We start from the raw sequence: 20,284 nt of genomic DNA, 5'->3' as shown, positions 1-20,284 counted from the left end.
GAATATAATAGAATCAGGGGCATAGAAAGCGAGTGGACTGACAATTCTCGGGGGGAAAGGGTGGTGGGGGGTGTGGGAAGAGACTGGAAAAAAATCGTATACCTATGGATGAGGACAGTGCGGGGGGAGGAGGGTAAGGGCAGAGTGTGGGGTGGGAACCGGGTGGAGGGGAGCTATGGGGGAAAAAAAGAGGAACAGCTGTAATAATCTGAACAATTAAGATTTAATTTTTTAAAAAAGAAGGAAATAGGCTAAAGAAAGTTTTTTGCCAAGGCTTAAACTTTCTGTGCATATGAAAAGTAGTCTGCATGCATTTAGAATACAGCAGGTGAAATTCTTTCAAGAAGTGAGGTTGCTGTATTTGGAAAGTGTAACAGCAGGTGTGAATGGAACATGTCCTTATCATATCCCTTTCTGACCTCCTGTAGTATCTGGATAAGGATACAGACCAAGAATGCAATTAAATGTGATTTTAATGTACAAAGTAATTTATTCAATATCAAGTGGGCTTGAAACTGCAATAATTAAAACAATGTGGTACCAGAACAAGAATAGATAGGTTGATTAATGAACTAAAATAGAAGATTTAGATTTAAATAAGTATAGGATTTAAATTAGTTATAAAGGTGACATTTCAGATTGCTGAAGGAAAGATAAACTTCCCAATAGTTCTGGGTTAGTTTTCTGACTACTAAAAACAGTAAGATCCTTGAATTACAAAAAATACCTAAATGAATTCCAGCAGGATTAAATTTAAAGTTGGTAAAATCTATGTTAGAATATACCTTAACCAACATATAAAAATTTTTTTTAACATACTTCCCTTTTGACCAAATACTTTTACTTTCAGTAGATGTTCATCACATCACTGTTTATTTTTAGAAAAATCAAAGATTAATGTTGAAATAAATGTCAAACAATAAAGAAATCATATCAATAACATACAGAGTACACTTATGAAAATGGGCTACTGCATTATCAATACTAATGATTTGTGCTGCAAGACTCATACATTACTTTTATAACTAGACAATAAGCAAAATCATTATTTAATTAAATATAGAAAATATATCCAACTAACTACTATAAACTACTTGAAGCCAAAAAGGGTACTTTTGCCAGAAGGGACAATTTTATTCCAAAAGAGGACTAGATTGGTCAGCACTGCAATTCATGCTTAGTAGGCACATTAAAAAATACCTGAAGATGTCAATTATCACTCTCCTAAAATCATGGAAAAGTATTTTTTAAAATACCAGTAACACTCTGCCATCCAGCACTGTGCTGGGTACATTTTTAGACATGAGTCTAAAGTCATCTTATCTAGTCATCGTGGATAAGATAATCCTAGAGGTATGCTATGCATGGTAGCAGGAGAAAGAGCATGGAGGTGGGATGCATACCACATACCATGTACTAAGAACATAATCTCAGAGACATTGAGGCATGCCTCTGAGACTTAATCCCCTCATCTGTAGAATGCTGTTGACAACCCCTTTCAATCAGGGCTGTAGTAAGGAGTCACTGAAATAATGTTTATGAAACTCCTAGCACATTGTCTAGTTCATAGGGGACAATTTGTGTTGTTACTATAAAAATTAAACGTAAGTATTAAAAACTAAATTATGATTGATAGTGACCTACTACAAGCCCAATCATAGGTGGTTAGTAAACAGTAACAAGTTAGGTTACCTTTCCCTCACTGGTAAAAGCAAATTTAACCAAATAGGATAGCTAAAGTTGCCCAAGCTCCTTACTAGATTGTGTCTGCTTCTGGTCAGCATATACCCCCTGATAGAATGCCTAAAACATAATATCTACTATATTTTTGTACATGTTGAGTAAATGTCCCTATGTCTTTATTAACAGAGCATAGAATCAAGATTTTTCTTTATTTACCCTGTAGAAATATCATCAAAGTAAAATATCATTTTAAAAAAACAGTAATTTTTAAAAATTTACTATGTTACTCGACCAGGTCCCAAACTTATTTATCAGTTCAACTTCCAATAAACAGCAAAAGACAGAGAAATGAGAACATCTTATTTCGAATTGAGTGAAGAGAACACATATTGGCATCTCAACAAGGGCGCAGATTGAATACTTGAACGCAAAACATTTGAGGATTTTCCCATTAAGCAATTTTCCTCAATTAAATTCATATACACCAAATTGCCATTTACTGCAGGGGAGAACGACCTAACCAATTTCACAGAAGTACTTTTGGTACACAGATTACAACCACAGAGGACAGCAGATCAATCAAAGATACTGGTTTCTAGGGCAAAGAGAGATACAGCTGGGACAATAGATCCATTGTAAAAAATGTCAAAAAAAATTCATGTCAAAAAATCCAGAATATTTGTTTCATGCTTTGTATTTTGCTAAATGCCAAATTTTTCATATTGTGTCTCTTCAATGTTCTTCTGAGGATGATAATAGCAGTAACAATTCTTATGTTACACTTATCAAAACTCTCTTAATATTGCTTTCCCCATCATTCCTTCAAGCATTTAGCATAGAAAAATTTTTTTTCAAAGAAAGGTATTTGATCAGCTCTTTTAAAATAGCGCACTGTTTTATCATAGTCTCAGAAAAATGATTAGTTTGGTTTGTAAGGTCCCCGTCTGACACCATCTATAATAGTCAACTTAGGCTATGTTGTACTACAATAACAAACAACCTATTAACAAACAAAATATCAGTGTCCTAATAGAGAAAATTTGTATTTTTTTATTTACACGAAGTTTGCCACAATGCCATTCAACCAAACTTCCAGATCAATTGTCCTCCAAACAGTGACCTATATGCAGGCTGCTTAGCTTTGGAGGAATTGCCAATACAATACAAGGTGTCCTCATTCATCACAGAACAAATGGAAAATTGTGCATGAGTTTTAAGTCCCTCTGCCCAAATGCAACATTATTCACAGGAATGTGTATATGAGTAAATGAACATTTGAGGAGCAACACTGCCCCTTCCTTGCCTCCTTACCTGTTCATCCTTACCTCTACCACTCTCCAACCTGCTCTGAGCTCTTAGCTATACATGGTTTCTTCAATAAGCCATGTTCCCCAGTGTGGGGGATACTCTTTCCTATCACAGTCCTTTTCCCCTCTCCCCACCCCCTCTGCCTAGTTGATTTTCATTTTCTTGTAATATCAGCTAAGCATCACTTTCTCAGGAAACTCTTCCCCAAAAGGTTCCCCATCCACAAATACCATTACAGGTATGTTTCCTTTAGAAGATTTATTATACTGTTCAGATCTTTGTTCCTCAGTCTAGTTTACTTAGGCTTGTCTTTTCCACTAGAATAATGACTGCAAGAGATCATGAACGATGTTGATTTTTATCAGCTTTATACCCCCAGCACATGGAAAATAATCGGTATGTAATATGAATTCAATAAATATCTGTTATATGAGTAAATAAATGATGAAGAATTTATTTTATGTTCAGAGAGAATATGAGACATGACTAAATGCACTACAAATTAATGAAAAAGCCAAGCTTCATACCTTGGTCTTCTGACTCTAAAGTCTGTTCTTTTTCATGGCTCCCCGTGGGCTAACTTTGGAAATGGGCAGATCCTTGGAAAGAGGTGACATCTCCAGAGACCCTTTACTGTCAGAAAGGAAAAAAGAAGAGACACATTTTCACCATCTGCTTTCACAGAACCCACAATTCCTTGGAACTGGGGATATTTGAGTGTATACTTTAATTACAAAGTAATCACTGTCAACTTGAGAAAGCAAAGGAAAGTACTGTTAATGTCAGCCAAGAGAGCTTTCAGATTTTGAAGACAAAACAATTGCTTGCCCGGTGGCTTCTTTCTATTGTCCCTCCATCTTTATTTTCAGACTGTGGGGACAAGAAATCATGTTGCCTTGTCATATCACCCTTTCTAAAAACAGAATTCTGTTTACATGAACACAAGTTAGGGTCCCAGCTTGATAGTCTGTAAGGCTGCAAACCAGCTCAAGTGACTTCAAAGCTTTTGCTGTTCCTGTGGATCATCTGACATGAGATGAAACTTCACTATGAGATCGTTAAAAAACACTACTTTCAAAACGTAGATGCACACCCATTGGAAAGAACATTTAACATATTTTAAAAGTATAAGGAATAAACCAAATTTCATTTGAAATCCTGCCTCCCAAACACCATGATCAGAGTTAACATTTGGGCAAATGTCTTTCCATACAGCTATCTCTCAACAAACTGTATCTTTAAGGAGTTGGATGGTTTCAAATGCGCACCCAAAAATGAAATTGTACAGGGCCGAAGTAAAGAGCCTTGGGTTTGAACACTTACTCTGCCACCTACCAGCTGTGTGACGTTGGACAATCACTTAAGTTATTAACTTTTACTTTCTTCATTTTAAAAATGTATATTTGTTTTGCAGGATGGTTATGAAGATAAAAGGAGGTAAGTTCTGTAAAGTAACAAGGACAGTGCCAGGCATACTGAGGCATCTAAAGGGAAAAATAAACACAGCTTTATTTTCCCCGTGGAACAAAGGCGGTGATGATCTGAAGCGGAGCTTGCTGCACATAACAAATGGGAAAGTGGAAGGTGTGCGGCACCGGCATCCTACAGTGAGAAAGGCAAGGCCAATGCTTTCACCATCTTTTTTATTAGTATAATGAGTGCTGAGGCTGAGCTGGCTTTTAGACAACTCAGAGCTTTCAGTTTACTGAAATTATCTGAAAAGTAATTCTCTGCCCAAATAAATTGCCTGTCTTTATGTGAGGACGAGAACTATCCATTATTGAGCAAAATCTGAGGCAAGGGGTTATAATGGGTCCTGTATATTCATCATTTCATTGAATCCTCTCAACAATATGAAGAGGCAGTTGCTGTTCCTAACCACATTTTGCATGTTAGAAAACATAACCCTCGCAAGTTTAGGTGATTTGCCCCAAGACTTACATGTAATAACAGAGGACCTCAGATATGATTCTAGGTCTGACTGACTACAAATTTGAAATCCTAAATCACCAATATTTTGTCAGTCATTGGAATATCTGCATTTATTTTTTTTAATCCTATAAAAATGTAGTCAGAAGAGAACAGTTACAATTTTTAAAGCAAAATATAATGTCTACTTCATAGACAAGGAACCTAAAAAAATAATGACAATGATACCACACATCTAAATTGTATAATATACTCTTTCAAATGTCACATGATTCTTGCAACAATGTTTCAAACTGGAGAGCAGACACTAACTACAATGCCTATTTTATTTATCGAAGAGGTTAGATCACAGATTCACTTAGTATTAGAAGAAACATCTATACTTCTCATACTTTTAATTCAGTATTATCTTTACAATACTATTTTATTTCTCCTGAGAAGAACCTTAAATTAGTTTAAAACTCTTTAAAATACATGTCCTGGAGCAAAAAAAATTACAGGAGATTTTTAAAGATATTTTGTACATTAGCTAAGGAAAGTCTTTGGTTTGAGACAAACCAAATCATGTGCACCTCAAATAGCTCTGCCTAGGGACTTATAGGATAAGATCTTAAATGAGATTTATGACAAGGCTTATCTGGTGTTGGTGCAGACTTCTGTGATGAAGAAGAACTTTTCCTGCTAATTTTGTACCATCTATACTTGAAGCTATTAGGGGCTATTTTTGTGAGAAATCAAAATGACTGCCTTCATCACAATGAATGATATTTGACTTTAGAAAGAAAATGTAATTAACTGACTCACAGTACAATCACTCTGAATTAATCAAGAGTAGACAGACATTAATTCAGAAGGGGAAAATCCATCAAGAGCCAACCACGTTAAAGTGTAGAATCATTAATATCCATTTCACAAGACTGGATGCCATTGGCTCTTGTCAGCCAACAGCCTGGCACAATCACTTTCTCTTCTCTCTGCCGCTGGTCCATGGAAAAACACAGCTTACTGAATTTGTTTTCTAAAACTTAATGTGCTTCTCATTAAGGGGCTTTGTGGATGGGCATATTGGATTGGTTCTTAAATGAGAATTTATTAAAATAAAAAAAGCTTTTCATTAAAAGTATTTAACCTTACTGTAGACTTCTATTTTGATCAGAACTTAAACCTTTATGCCCAGCTTGACTTACTGAAATAAATACTGAGATCTGACTACAACATTACAGTAGTGAGGTAGCCTATCCAACCCAGCTTTGTGGAGTAACCACGGTGTAGTTCAAAATAAACCTGGAATAAAATGCACATCCTACCACATTTCAACTATATGCCATGAGCAAATCACTTTACCTCTCTGAGTCTCAGTTCTTTCATCTGCAAGATCTGGTGACTATCTACATGCCAGGGAGTTGTGAGGTTTAATTGGAATAATGCATTTAATTGCTTTGTAAACTCTACAGTGGTATTCCAATCTTGGTTCCTGCAACATATTGGCTAGGTGGTCTTGGGTTAAAGATATGTGGTCTATAAAAGGTAAGAATAATTCCTTGTAAGATTGTTATGTAAAAAAGCAATAAGGACCCAAATGGAACATGCAGTTGTTACTCACTAAGAGTAATCACTATTGTTTTTATTATTACTATGTTTAGTAAGCTGATAGACTTCTCCAAGCCCAACGTTATCAGACTCTTAGACAGCAGCAGTGGGATAATCATAATAGAAAGTATAATATACAATACAAGAAATTTGGGGCAGAAACCAAGAAAAAAAACATGGCAGGGTTTAGAGAGAGGAGCTTTCTCTGCTAAATATGTGATTATTTGCAGCGCATACATTTACACATTTAACATTTTTTGTGATTATTTCCAATAACCTTTGTCTTAAATATGTCTTGACTTACAAGAGATTAGAAAGAAAGCATGTATGTTGAATAATGTCAGCTCATATTACTGAGTACTTATTATATGAGAGGTGTGATATTATTATAACCCCATTTTATAAAAAATAAAACAAAAACCTAAGCTCAGGGAGGCAATGAGACTGATCCAAGGTAATTCTGACTCTGTATGAGACAAAGCTGGGCTTCAATGATTGGTCTGTCAACTAAACCATTAGCTCAAGTGATAACTGATTTGGGGTGGTCTGCTCAAGTATCATTATGCTCAGCAAAGGACACTGACATGGTGATTCGGAACTGTGGAAGCTACAAGGCTTAACATAAGTTGAGAAGAAAATGAAGGTGTAAAGAACCAACCACACTGTTGCTCTTAACAAAACATGTGCTTATTTATTAATGGAAATGCAAATGAGTTTGCTCTATTTGGCAAGGTTAAGATAACCTGATTCATAGAAATTAAGATGCTGTTCTGCTGGTTTCACAGAAGAGAGCTAAAATAGAACTTTTGACTGCTAACACAATTGTATAAGGGAGCTAATTATTTTGGTTAAATGTCACTAATAACTAATGGGGAAAATTTCATTTTTGCTAAACATGGAAAAATATGTGACTAATAGCTGAATGACAAAGGCACTTAATCATCACTTATTAACTGGTGACTTTAAAGCCACAGCTACATCTCTCTTTTTATATTTTAAAAAGAAACATTCCTTAGCCTGGCTGGCATGGCTCAGTGATTGAGCATCGACCTATGAACCAGGAATTCATGACTCAATTGGTCCCCAGCATGGGATGTGCAGGAGGCAGCAGATCAATGATTCTCATCATTGATCTTTCTATCTCTCTCCCACTCCTTTCCTCTCTGAAATCAATATATCTATATATTTTTTTTTAAAGAAACATACCTTTAGAAATAAAGGCAGCTTTCTGTCAGAAAGGACTATGAAGAAGCCCCACAGCCTAGAGCCCTAGACTAATCTTTGTGAGAAAACAGAAGAAGAATAGCTGGCCCTCCAAGAGCATAGAAGACGTCATTGGGAATTCTCTCCTTTCTTTCCTTGCATCGCCTTATATTTCCGTGTGGAGAGAGTGTGATCCCACCCTCAGTTCTGCTGGACAATCTCGGGCAGGGGAAAGCATCAGAAAGGTTACTGATGACTTTGGGAAACACTGTAGCTAAAGGCTTTAGCCTATGGCTGTTGAACACTTTTGAAAAGCATGTCTGTATGTCTGTTTGGAACTGAGCTTCCCTTTTTTGAAATAACAACATTGCAGAGGTGGCCAGTGACAAGATGAGCAGCTGCTAAGGACTTAAAGTCCACAGTATTTGCTCAAATGCATGAATGTCTGTATGCATGTGTATACGCTCAAACACGCTCCCACACAGTATGCTTGTCCTATTCAGTTTATTATCATTAGATGGTATTAGCTGAACTGATTTCTTGAGGATGATCTTTCTTGCTATTGAAAATACTGGCTAGATGCTCATTGGTCCCATTTTGTCTTTGTGGGAACATAGAAAGACTACATTTCCAGTCTCTTTTGTAGTTAGATTATATGGCTAGGTTCAGACCAAGAGAACATGGGTAGAGTGCTATATGCGGCTTTCAGGTCTAGCATTAGAATGTCATCCAATTCATCTCCCAATGCCAGCACCACCCCACACCTTCCTGCCTAACCTTGATGGTGGATGACGCTAGCCTGACCTTGAAGCCTCAACATGACACAAGCATAAGATTTAAATAGCTTGAGTTCTAGCATCACCTGCCTCAAACTTCAATGGGAGTGAGAAATAAGCTTGTCTGATAAGTCACTGAGCCTTTAGAATTTATCTGACTCTACCACAGATTGCTTACTCTAACAGGAAATTGGGAAAACTATAACTGCTCCGAAATGACTGAAATATAATATGGTCTCACAGCAATAGACTCTCTCTGGTATGTTTCTACTATTTAGAACAAGGCATAATCCTGTCTTTCATATTGAAGAGCACATTGATATTGAGTGCTGTGTGTGAGGAAAAAAATATATAAAGGAATGGGAATAGCTGTTTGTTTTTTTTTTGTTATATTATATAAAATGTCTTTGGAGTATTTTATGGAGAAGAAAAGTAAAACAAATATTCTGCTTAATAATTTTTCTAATTAGTCTTTAAGCCCAAATTTGTAATGACCTTTTTATTAAAAACTATGAAGAAACCAGCAACTATAATGGAAAATCATTTAGAAGGACATTTTAAAAGGTGTGTTTATAGCAGTTTAGTTTTAAAGTTAAAGGATTCATATTCAAAAAAGGGTTGGATTCTTCCTTTAAACAAAATTTAAAATTTACGTAAGTCTTTGATATGTTAAGATGTCTTATGTATCTCCAAGAGGGAATCTGTTTTATGGTGCGTTAACTAAAATTATTTGACCTCTGAACAGCCCCTATCCTCTTCCAGCCCTCCTCCATCTCAGACACAAGTGGAGTGTTAGTGTTCTGAGAAATGTACTTTGGAAAGGAATGATTTCGAATCATTGCAACAGCCATCCTCCATCTCAGACACAAGTGGAATGTTAGTGTTCTGAGAAATGTACTTTGAAAAGGAATGATTTAGAATCATTGCAAACTTATCCTATATAATAAAAGGCTAATATGCAAATCGACCGAGCGACAGAACAACCGGCCGCTATGACATGCACTGACCACCAAGGGCAGATGCTCAACACTGGAGCTGCCCCCTGGTGGTCAGTGCGCTACCACAGAGGGAGCGCTGCTCAGCCAGAAGCTGGGCTCAAGGCTGGTGAGTGCAGTGGCGTGGAGGGAGAGCAGCCACAGGGAGCGGGCCTAAGCCGTCAGTCGGATATCCCCCAAGGGCTTCCTGATTGCAAGAGGGTGCAGGCTGGACTGAGGGACCCCCACCCTGAGAGCACGAATTTCGTGCACTGGGCTCTAGTACCATTATAATGAACACTGGACAATATCCTAATGGGAAGGTACTAGTCTAGTCTTAATAAGAGGTAGGTGATTGGAATCATTAATCTCTTGAAACTGTCTCCAAATTTATGTTTGGAATAGGAATTGCCACAGACTTTATTCAACCACAATGGTTGGAAATGTAAATAAAACATCCATGTTCAATAAAACTTTCTGGTTAACTTGTTTATTCAGTGAAACTTTTCTATGGCATAGTTATTCCTACTGTGATAAAGGAAATTTTCTCTGAAAATTTTCTGTTTCACTATGCACACTTGTGCTATCTGGGCTCCCAATTATGTATTTTGGAAAATACAGAACTTTATCTACCACAAATCTTCAAAGCCACTGCTATACGAGTTCCTGCAATGTCAACTCAACTTTTAGGAGACATTATAAAAAGGGAAGTTGCCTCTGACTAATTCTTCTAAGCAGAATAAAAGCAGAAGCAAAGAAAAATATTTTCTTTCACATCTATACTTTTGAAGACAATGACAGGTGTTACAAAACTAACCTTTGATCAATAATGTAGGAAGCCAACGGTGGTTCTAACAGCTGGTTAATTAAAGTGCTTAATAACTAAACTGAAAATTCAAATGTAAAATTTAATCAGCTTCTATTAGACAGCAAAATAAATCTCCAAAGAATCTAGGCTAGATCAAAATAAGTTTTTCTCCTTTCTTATCAAAACTGCAGAGTCATGATGGAGAAAATTTCACAAATTCAAAGAAAATATGACACAGTCTTAATTTGAACTGTCTAACATTGGAATGGAGCAGTTTCCTCTAGCCCCTGAACCTTCTGAGAATTCATCCTTTTATGATTCCAGGAAGTAAGTGATTAAGGAGATACAGGGAGAAAGCCATGGATCCTCTAAAGCAGTGGTTCTCAACCTGTGGTTCGCGATCCCTTTGGGGGTCGAACGACCCTTTCACAGGGGTCACCTAAGACCATCGAAAAACACATATTTTCGATGGTCTTAGGAACCGAGACACTGCTCCTCTATCCATCTCCAGGTGGGTCCACCCACATGCAGATACACCCACGTACGAGTACCCGGCGTGAAGACATCATCATGCCAACCTCATCACATACACCCCATACAGATACAGGTGTATGTGACAGGGCTGGTGCCATAATGTACTTATGCGGACCAGTCATACATGTGTAGAGAGCAGCTACTGTGTAGAAAGCAGCTGCTGTGTTGAAAGCAGCTACTCTCTTAAAAGCAGCTACTGTGTTGAAAGCAGCAGTATTGGAGGTAAAAAGACACTTCATGAATTATAATTACTGGGTAAATGTAGAATCATGTACTGTAAAATCATCAACTACTGCAAAAAAAAATATCAGTACAATGGGAACTTAATCTGGATGCTGATCGGTCTTTTTATATTCAGCTGTGGTTGATGTGAACACTGCCCCCTTGTGATAGTAACAGGTACGTAAGAAAAAACAACAGAGAATGGTAAATCATAGGAAACTTTAATGAACTGTATTGACTGAACTATGCCATGTATGATCTTTTGTATTATTAAAGCTATTGTTATATATTATTTTCATTAGCAAACCATCCCATGACAATGGATCATGTAGAGAAGAATGTTAAGAAAAGAAAAAATAGTGAGGATTTTTTACAGTATGGTTTTACCTCAATAATTACAGCAGGAATTGAGAAACTGCAATGTGTTATTTGTTGTGAAGTTCTATCAGCCGAATCTATGAAGCTGAACAAACTAAAATGCCATTTTGATAGCAAGCATCCGAGCTTTGCCAGCAAGGATACCAATTATTTTAGAAGCAAAGCTGATGGACTGAAGAAAGGCAGACTTGACACTGGTGGCAAGTACCACAAACAAAACGTAGCAGCTGTTGAAGCTTCATATTTGGTGGCACTCAAAATCGAAAGAGGTATGAAACCTCACACCATTGCTGAGGATTTACTGTTGCCAGCGGCCAAAGACATTGTTCGTGTTATGATTGGAGACGAATTTGTTACAAAATTGAGTGCAATTTCCTTATCTAACGACACTGTCTGCAGAAAAACAGATGAAATGTATGCTGATATTCTTGATCAGGTAATCCAGGAAATTAAATCTGCTCCACTTCCAATATTTAATATCCAGCTTGATGAATCTACAGATGTTGCAAACTGTTCACAGTTACTGGTTTACGTGAGGTATATTAATGATGGCAACTTTAAAGATGAGTTTCTTTTTTGCAAACCTCTTGAAATGACAACTACTGCACGTGATGTATTTGACACAGTTGGTTCATTTCTGAAAGAGCATCAGATCTCTTGGGAAAAGGTTTGTGGTGCTTGCACAGATGGTGCTCCAGCTATGCTAGGATGTCGATCTGGATTTCAACGTTTGGTACTGAATGGGTCACCAAAAGTCATCGGAACTCACTGTGTGATTCATCGGCAAATATTAACAACGAAGATGCTGCCACAAGAGTTACAAGAAGTAATGAAAAGTGTCATAAGTTGTGTCAATTTTGTTAAGGCAAGCACTTCAAACAGTCGACTGTTTTTGCAACTGTGCAACGAGTTGGATGTGCCGAACAATGCTCTGCTATTTCACACTGAAGTGAGATGGTTGTCAAGAGGAAAAATTTTAAAACGTGTTTTTGAGCTTCGTGATGAACTCAAAACATTTTTTAATCAGAAAACAAGACCGCAGTTCGAAGCACTTTTCAGTGATAAAAGTGAACTGCAGAAAATAGCTTACTTGGTTGACATCTTTGCCATCTTGAATGAGTTAAATTTATCACTGCAAGGACCAAATGCAACATGCCTTGATTTGTCTGAAAAGATCCAATCATTCCAAATGAAACTTCAGCTTTGGCAAAAAAAAATTGGATGAAAATAAAATTTACATGTTGCCTACCTTGTCTGCTTTCTTTGAGGAACATGACATTGAACCAGACAAAAGGATTACAATGATAATTTCTGTGAAAGAACACTTGCACATGCTTGCAGACGAAATTTCATCATACTTTCCAAATCTACCTGACATTCCATTTGCACTTGCCAGAAGCTCATTCACAGTCAAAGTTGAAGATGTTCCTGAGACAGCACAAGAGGAGTTCATTAAACTTATTAACAATGATGCAGCGAGAACTGATTTCTCTACAATGCCAGTTACAAAATTCTGGATCAAGTGTTTGCAGTCATATCCTGTTCTGTCTGAGACTGTGTTGTGCCTTCTTCTTCCATTTCCAACAACATATCTTCGTGAAACAGGGTTTTCCAGTTCGTTGATTATCAAGTCTAAATACACAAGTAGACTTGTTGTGGAAGATGATGTTCATTGTGCTCTTGCAAAGACTGCCCCGAGAATTTCTGATCTGGTGAGAAAGAAGCAATCTCAACCTTCGCACTGACGTTGGCTTTTTACGCATACTGTCGCAAAATGTAGCAATGTATTTTACTGTTGTTATATTAAGACTGTTACCCATGCTACATCATGCTTCAAGACAAAATTTCATTTATTTTAATTAGAAATAAATATTTCACAATATATAATTACATATTGTTTTGTGATTAATCAGTATGCTTTAATTATGTTCAATTTGTAACAATGAAAATACATCCTGCATATCAGATATTTACATTATGATTCATAACAGTAGCAAAATTACAGTTATAAAGTAGCAATGAAAATAATTTTATGGTTGGGGGTCACCACAACATGAGGAACTGTATTAAAGGGTCGGAGCATTAGGAAGGTTGAAAACCACTGCTCTAAAGCATGCAGAAAAAAAACAAAAAAAACCACAAAGCAAAACAAACAAAAAACTCACTTAAATATAGTGATGTTCAAACTCCAAACAGATTCTCCAAAATCAAACCTTCTCATAACATTGTATCCACCACTTCCATCACCACTACCAACCACCACCACCAACAGCGTAACAGCAAACTACCGATTCCCTACAAAGTTGCTCTTTTGTTTATTTAACATAGTTGTTAAAGTTAAGCATATACCAACATCACCAGGAAGTTATATTAAAACACAGATTTTTGGGTCCTACCCCTCCCTAGGGTTTTTTTATTCAGTAGGTCTGGGAAGGGTCACAAGAAATTTTATTTCTAACATGATGCTGGTGGGGTTGGTTTGATAGCAGTCACTTGAGAGAAACATTTAAAATAAGGATTTCACTCACTGAAATTTAATGCAGAGCCTATTATAATGCAAAGAGTTGTTCTGTGTAGTCTTATTTTTCAAAATTCAAGATAGAAAACTATGACAGTTCAATGTTATGAGAGAACTAACTACATTATATTGAATGTTAAATTGAAAGATCAGACAGAGGCCAAAAACCAGGACTACAGGCTATATTAGAGGAGAAGGACCTGTTGGCTGTCTCGCAAGGGGAGAACAGCAGCGCATGCAAAGGTGAACACGCCTTTTGAGGGGTGGAATGGGAAGGAATGGGGGCTTAGTGTACTCGGCGCACGCCGATCGGTGGTTTACTGTATGGTCCATATAGGAACAAGGGCTTAGGGTATTTGGCAGGTGTTGATTGGTGGTTCAATGTATAGTCCATATAAGGTGCCTGGTTAGGTACTCAGGTATTTCCAGGCTGCAGGTTACGTCACACTCCGCCCACCAGTTGGGGGAAGGGAGGATCTATCATTAATGATTACAATATATATGGGTCCAGTATGACTTATCCTTGACAGTGTTTAGCTTGGCATTCTGCTAGGCAAGCTCAGTTAATTAAACCAAATAACTCCCTACGTCCTTTCTGTACTTTTGACCATATCTATCCTTTCCCCTCTTTCAAGTAATTATGTGATTCTTCCTTTGTCTGAAATAGACTCCTTCAACCCATCACATGCCTAGCTCCTACAGTACTTTAAAGTTAATCTTAAATGTCACTTTTTCCAGGAGGTCTGTCTTGAAGTATTTCTTTTCTCCTTTTTCCAGTGAGAGCATGCTGTGCTCATCTCCACCATAGCCCTTAGCAGAACATATTGAAACTTTCTGTTTAAGTATCTGTCTCTTACCTGAGACTGTGAGCTCCTGAAGAGCAAGGACTAATCTTACTGGTGTTTGTATTTCCAGCCACCAGAATAAGCCCTCAACAATAAATGTGAATTTTAAAAAATGTTTTTATCATTGTCAAGCTAAACCTAAATATTTTCTTTTCTTTGTGACTTTAATTAAAGTAGCTTTGGAATATAAATTTCTTTGTTTATTCACTCAAATTTTAATTGACTGATCCCTATGTGCAATAGATATACTGGTAAAGAAGACCAGGAGATTTCTATGCTCAACACTTGGTGGGGAGGCAGATTAATAAAAAGATAATTACCAAGTAGTATGACAAAGGCTTTGACTGGGCTAGTAAAGACTTTGGCAGAATTATAAATGAGGACCAATAAAACCTACTTGGATTAGAAAAGTATTTCTGGAAAAAGTAATTTCTAAACTAGAAATTATTATGATAATGTTTTCCTTGGGCGTTTTATATATTAGTTTTCTATGGTCACATAGAGTAGTCAATTATCTATGGGCCCATTGTTTGAGCATCCAGAAAGTTTTACTTGCTGTAAAATAAGAATCAGGAAGAAGAAATTCATACGTTACTAATGTGATATCAGACATTTACCTCTTTTATGTAAATAATTTTAGTCCCTTTTATTTGGAATTTTAAAATATTTACCCTTTTCCCCACCCAAGATTTTTATTCACTCATTTTGCATGTAAATATGCAGATTTGAGTAGTTGATTACTTTCGTTATAAAGTCATTATTTCTCATATCACATTTAACTGTCAAACCACGCTATTTTAAAATTTGAAGGATCAGACTACTCAAAGAAATCTATTTGCATTACAATAGGGTACACATTAATAATAAGGTGATTATTACTCTGTTAGCATCACCTTTATTTTAAATTGTCACTTTAAAGCTTGGGTGTCACAGCACGGTCTTCTGTGCCCAGGGTATTGGCATTTAAGAGATTTGTCAGACATCTAAAACTGGGCAGTGGCCAGAGGCATAAAAAAGGTTGAAGATCATACACCCGAAGAATAAAATACAAAGGTTCAATCCATAGTGTGAGAACAATTCTCAAATACCAAGTTGGTATTTGAAGTTTCTCTCATCACTGCCCATTTTCCTTACTTAGGACCTTCTCTCTCTCAGTCCATCTTATATCCTGTATATCTAACAGTAAGAACATATTAAAGAGGTGATTTTATGTCCTCAGGCACAAAGAAACACTCATACATTATTAAAGAATATTTGACAAGTGTAAAAGGTTAAGTCTTCCTCCCCCTAATGCCTCTAGCTCAGAGGGGGGCATCTGTAATACTTTCAAAAATAAAGATAGCTCGGTCAGTGTTTCTCAGTGGCTGGGCACTGACCTATGAACCAGGTGATCACGTTTAATTCCCGGTCAGGGCACAGGCCTGAGTTGAGGGCTCGATCCCCAGTAGAAAGCATTCAGAAGGCAGCTAATCAATAATTTTCTCTCATCATTGATGTTTCCATCTCTCTCTCTCCCTCTCCCCTCCTCTCTGAAATCAATAAAAATATATTTTATAAAATATAAAGATAAATTTTTGAAAAAGGAGGAGGTATAAGGAGGGTTACATGAAATTCACTGGTGACAGAATAGGAAGGCAGGAGAAAGCAAAGCAGGGAAATCTCTGGGATTGGATAAAGTAAAATGAAGAGACAAATATTTCTTCTACATTGGTGGGTAGAGGATAGTTAACAATTAACATTTATAGCACAGAGAGATGGTAAATGGGGGAACAAGATAACAATGAAAGGTTCCCTGGTCGTGCACTTTGGTGGGAGATTGTGCCCTGAGGGGGTCTGGAGAAAGGGTTGCAGATGGAATTAGATGGAATTACTCAGCCATCCCAAATGTATGTTATTTTAGATGCAAAAAGACAATAAACAGGCTTCATTAAGGTAAAGATTGACCTTTGCCAAGGAAAATATGGGGTCTAGGACATTACTACCCACTAGTTAAGGAGTTTTAATTTCAGATCATCCTATATGGTTACTTTTGGTCTGTGAGTTTGTAAGGCCTCCCCTGAGCTTGTCAGGTTTAGCACGTTGTTCTTTATCATCCACAGCAGCAGAGGGAAGCCTTGGTCTGATTTACTATAGCTTTGAAGTGGGCCATCAGTTAGGGAAAGCCAGCAGCCTCTAGAAACTAGAAACGGCAAGGAAATGAGATTTCCCCTGGAGACTCCAGAAAGGAATGCATCCTTCTGACACCTTAATCTTAGCCCAGCAAGATCTCTGCAGATTTATGATCTACTGAACTTTAAGATAATACATTTGTAAATTTGGGTTTTTTGAAACACTAAGCGTGTGGCAGATTGTCACAGAAGCAACAGAAAGTTAACTGGGGGACCTTTTAAATATCCTGAAGCCCACATCACACCCACATCAATGACATGAAAATCTCTAGGGGATATACGGGGAAAGGCCAAGATCCACACATCAGGAATTTTTTAAGCTCCTTAGAAGATTCCAATATGCAGCCATATTTCAGAACTGCTTCTGTAAGTATATTCTCTGGTCTGCAGACAAAGCTGACCTGCCTCAGGATGGACTCCTCACTGGTGGGGCGGCCAGGCCCCTAGGATGCCGTATCACTCCAAGGTGGTTCCAGGGGCAGAGCACCAACATCATCTTGGAACTTGTTAGAGAGAGATGATCTGGGCCCCAGCCTGACTGAGTCAGGATCTGCATTTTAGTAGCCAAACTAGGTGATTTTGTCTGCGCATCACATTTTATGAAACAAATAATGTACACTGGCAGTTGCCTTCCTAATCTAAAATGTTTCTGCTACTTGCAATATTTTTAGAGAGTGGAAGGGAGGGGGAGAGAGTCAGGGGAGAGAGAAAGACAGAGAGAGAGAGAGAGAAGCATTGATGTGAGAGAAACATATCAATTGGGAGCCTTCCACAGGCCCGTGGACTAAGGGGCAGGGAATGAACCTGCAATCCAGGTACGTGCCCTTGACCAAGTGTCAAACTCTTGACCCCTCTGGTGTGCAGACCAACATTCTAACCACTGAGCAATCCAGCCAGGGCTACTTGCAATAATGTTTAAATCATTACCTAAATAAAAAACAACAACTTTAAAGCAGGACCTCAAGGCTATGAGTTTCTTGGAGAAACTCTGTCTTCTCTCTGTTCTCTCTCTCTTCCATTCTTTCTCCCTCCCTCTTTCTTCCTTTACTTATCCTCAGTGCCCAAGACACAACATTTCTAACTCGCTAACTGGCTTAATTAATAATAATTGTAACTGCAGCAATGATAGTAACTCACTGAAATGCATGCTACTGTGAAATAAAAAAAATAACTTAAAATGCCAGAAAAAAAATGGACATTTTAATTTAGACTCAATGGTCTAGTTCTTTTCATTTCAGACTAATTTCTCTTAGACTCTAGAGATGTTGATCACTATTTATTAGCTTACTCTTAAAATTCCTAAATAATTCCAAACCAATTTTGGGGTTTTATTCCCATGAGTTATTAGATTCAATGATCAGAAATCACTTAGTACATCAAATTTAAATTCCTTTTATCATAAACTTATATTTTTTGAAATCCAGTTATTGTAAAAGAATCATTGTGTATTAGAACTATATTTTCCTCTGTTTAATTTTTTTCTCCAAACTGGGGTTGGAGACACCACTGACAGAGTAAGATTTGAAGGTGAGAAATATGAGACTGCAAACCTTGACTTCATTCCCCATCCTATGTCCACAGAAGCATCACCAATGCATCAAGATGCTCTCCTATGCTGAGCCTAAGCCTCATTTCTGAAAGTTTCTCAACAGGGTACTTTAGAAACCACCTATGTGCTAAGCTAAACAAGCAAAAAATTTTTTTAAATGTTTTACCTTAATCATTTCACTTAAGCCCTAGAACAAACCAAAGAGCTAGATGTTACTATTTCCATTTCACAAATGAAGACACTAAAGTCTAGAGGGCATTAGTAACTTGTGTGAGGTCATGTTAGACATAGTGGAGACAAGATTTGAGCTGAGGTGTATCTGGTTCCAAGGCCCATGCTCTATGTCATTTATCTCTGCTCTGATCTTTATTATTTCCTTCCTTCTGCTTACACTGGGCTTTTCTTGTTGCTCTCTTTCTAACTCTTTGAGTTGTAGGTAAGAAATTAGGTAATTTATTATCATTGTTTCTTGTTTTTTGCAGTAGGCTTGTAGAGCTATGAACTTCCCTCTCAAGACTGCTTTCGCTGTGTCCCACAGGTTTTGGATTGTTGTGTTTTCATTGTGGTTTGTTGCCATGATGTTTTTTATTTCTTCTTTGATCTCTCTGGTAACCCAGTCATTGTTTAATAGATGCTATTTAGTCTCCATGTGTTTGATTTTTTTGGATTGTTTTTATTGTAGTTGATTTCTAGTTTTATGCCATTGTGATCTGAGAAGATGCTTGATATGATTTCTCTGACTTATATTTTAAAAGGATCACTCTAACTGCTGAGTAGAGCAGAAACAGAAAAGAGTAGAAACAGAAGAGTAAGCAGGCTGTATTACTCAGGCAAGAGAGGATGGTGGTTTGGATCCATGTGGTAGCAATCTCAGTGACAGATCAATAGACCAGAATGAGACTCATTTCTTAGGAAGTGAACACTTGGAGGTTCCCGTATGTTGTGACATGAAACAGAAGTGTTCATCACGTCACTTGTGTGTGACACCCCTTCTGCCTGTGTAAAGTCACTTCTAACACTGCTGCTCCTGGAGCAATAGCTGTGGCTTAGTAGGCAGAACAATTCCAACTGTGGCATAGGAAGTCACCAACAACATCAATTTATTCCAGTTCTAGATTATAAAATTGACCTTCTGACTTCCCAAGTTAATATTTTTAGTTAAATACAAAAGCTAATCTCTTCAACTTCAATACCAAAAATAACTGAACTTTTCATGCACTTATGAGTTTTAAAAGAATGGAGACAATATCTGCTTTGGTTCCCATAGTAGTTATAGCTAAGTGCTAAAGGTACGGGAAGAAGTGAGAAAGCAAAACCACGTTAATGATTTTCAGAAATAATAGTCCTATTTCTCAAAGTGGAAATAGAGAGGAGGAGGATTGAGCATGGTGACCTCAACATGACTTAAAATTTAGAAAGCAAGAGTAGTGTTGATCTTTTCTCCCTCTTTCTAAAACTGCAAAGCAAGTTTTTTGTTGTTGTTCTGCTTGTTAAGTAAATACTATGGTAGAAAAAGCAAGAAAATAGGGCTTCATTGAAGTAAAGCAGGAAAGGCTATTTAGTCACAGTAGACTCAATTGTACCTCATCTTCTGTAAATCAGTTATGGACTTCAGTGTCCACTGGACATGGAATCAAATACAGACTCTACACCTTGTTTGGCCATACGTGCCACCTGAGGAAAGTTATGTAATCTCAACCTCTTTTAGGTTCCTTATTTTTTTAACATATAAAATCAGGACTGCCACATAAAGCTCTCTTGAGTATTATACGAGGTATAATACGCATACCACATACCAC

General features: G+C 37.2%; 1 protein-coding gene across 1 annotated transcript; it reads left to right on the top strand.

Moving 5' to 3' along the window:
* Positions 1-4,406: 4,406 nt before the first annotated feature.
* Positions 4,407-13,150, top strand: FAM200C (family with sequence similarity 200 member C). Its single transcript, XM_070414191.1, is given in 3 exon segments — positions 4,407-4,428; positions 11,330-12,615; positions 12,617-13,150. Coding segments are annotated over 3 exon segments (1,842 nt in total).
* Positions 13,151-20,284: the final 7,134 nt, after the last annotated feature.

The sequence above is a fragment of the Myotis yumanensis genome, unplaced genomic scaffold, assembly GCF_028538775.1.
Source record: "Myotis yumanensis isolate MYYU_CA2020_CCGP unplaced genomic scaffold, mMyoYum1.0.hap1 SCAF_5, whole genome shotgun sequence".
NCBI lineage: Eukaryota > Metazoa > Chordata > Mammalia > Chiroptera > Vespertilionidae > Myotis > Myotis yumanensis.
This window is presented reverse-complemented; position numbering and strand designations above follow the sequence as displayed.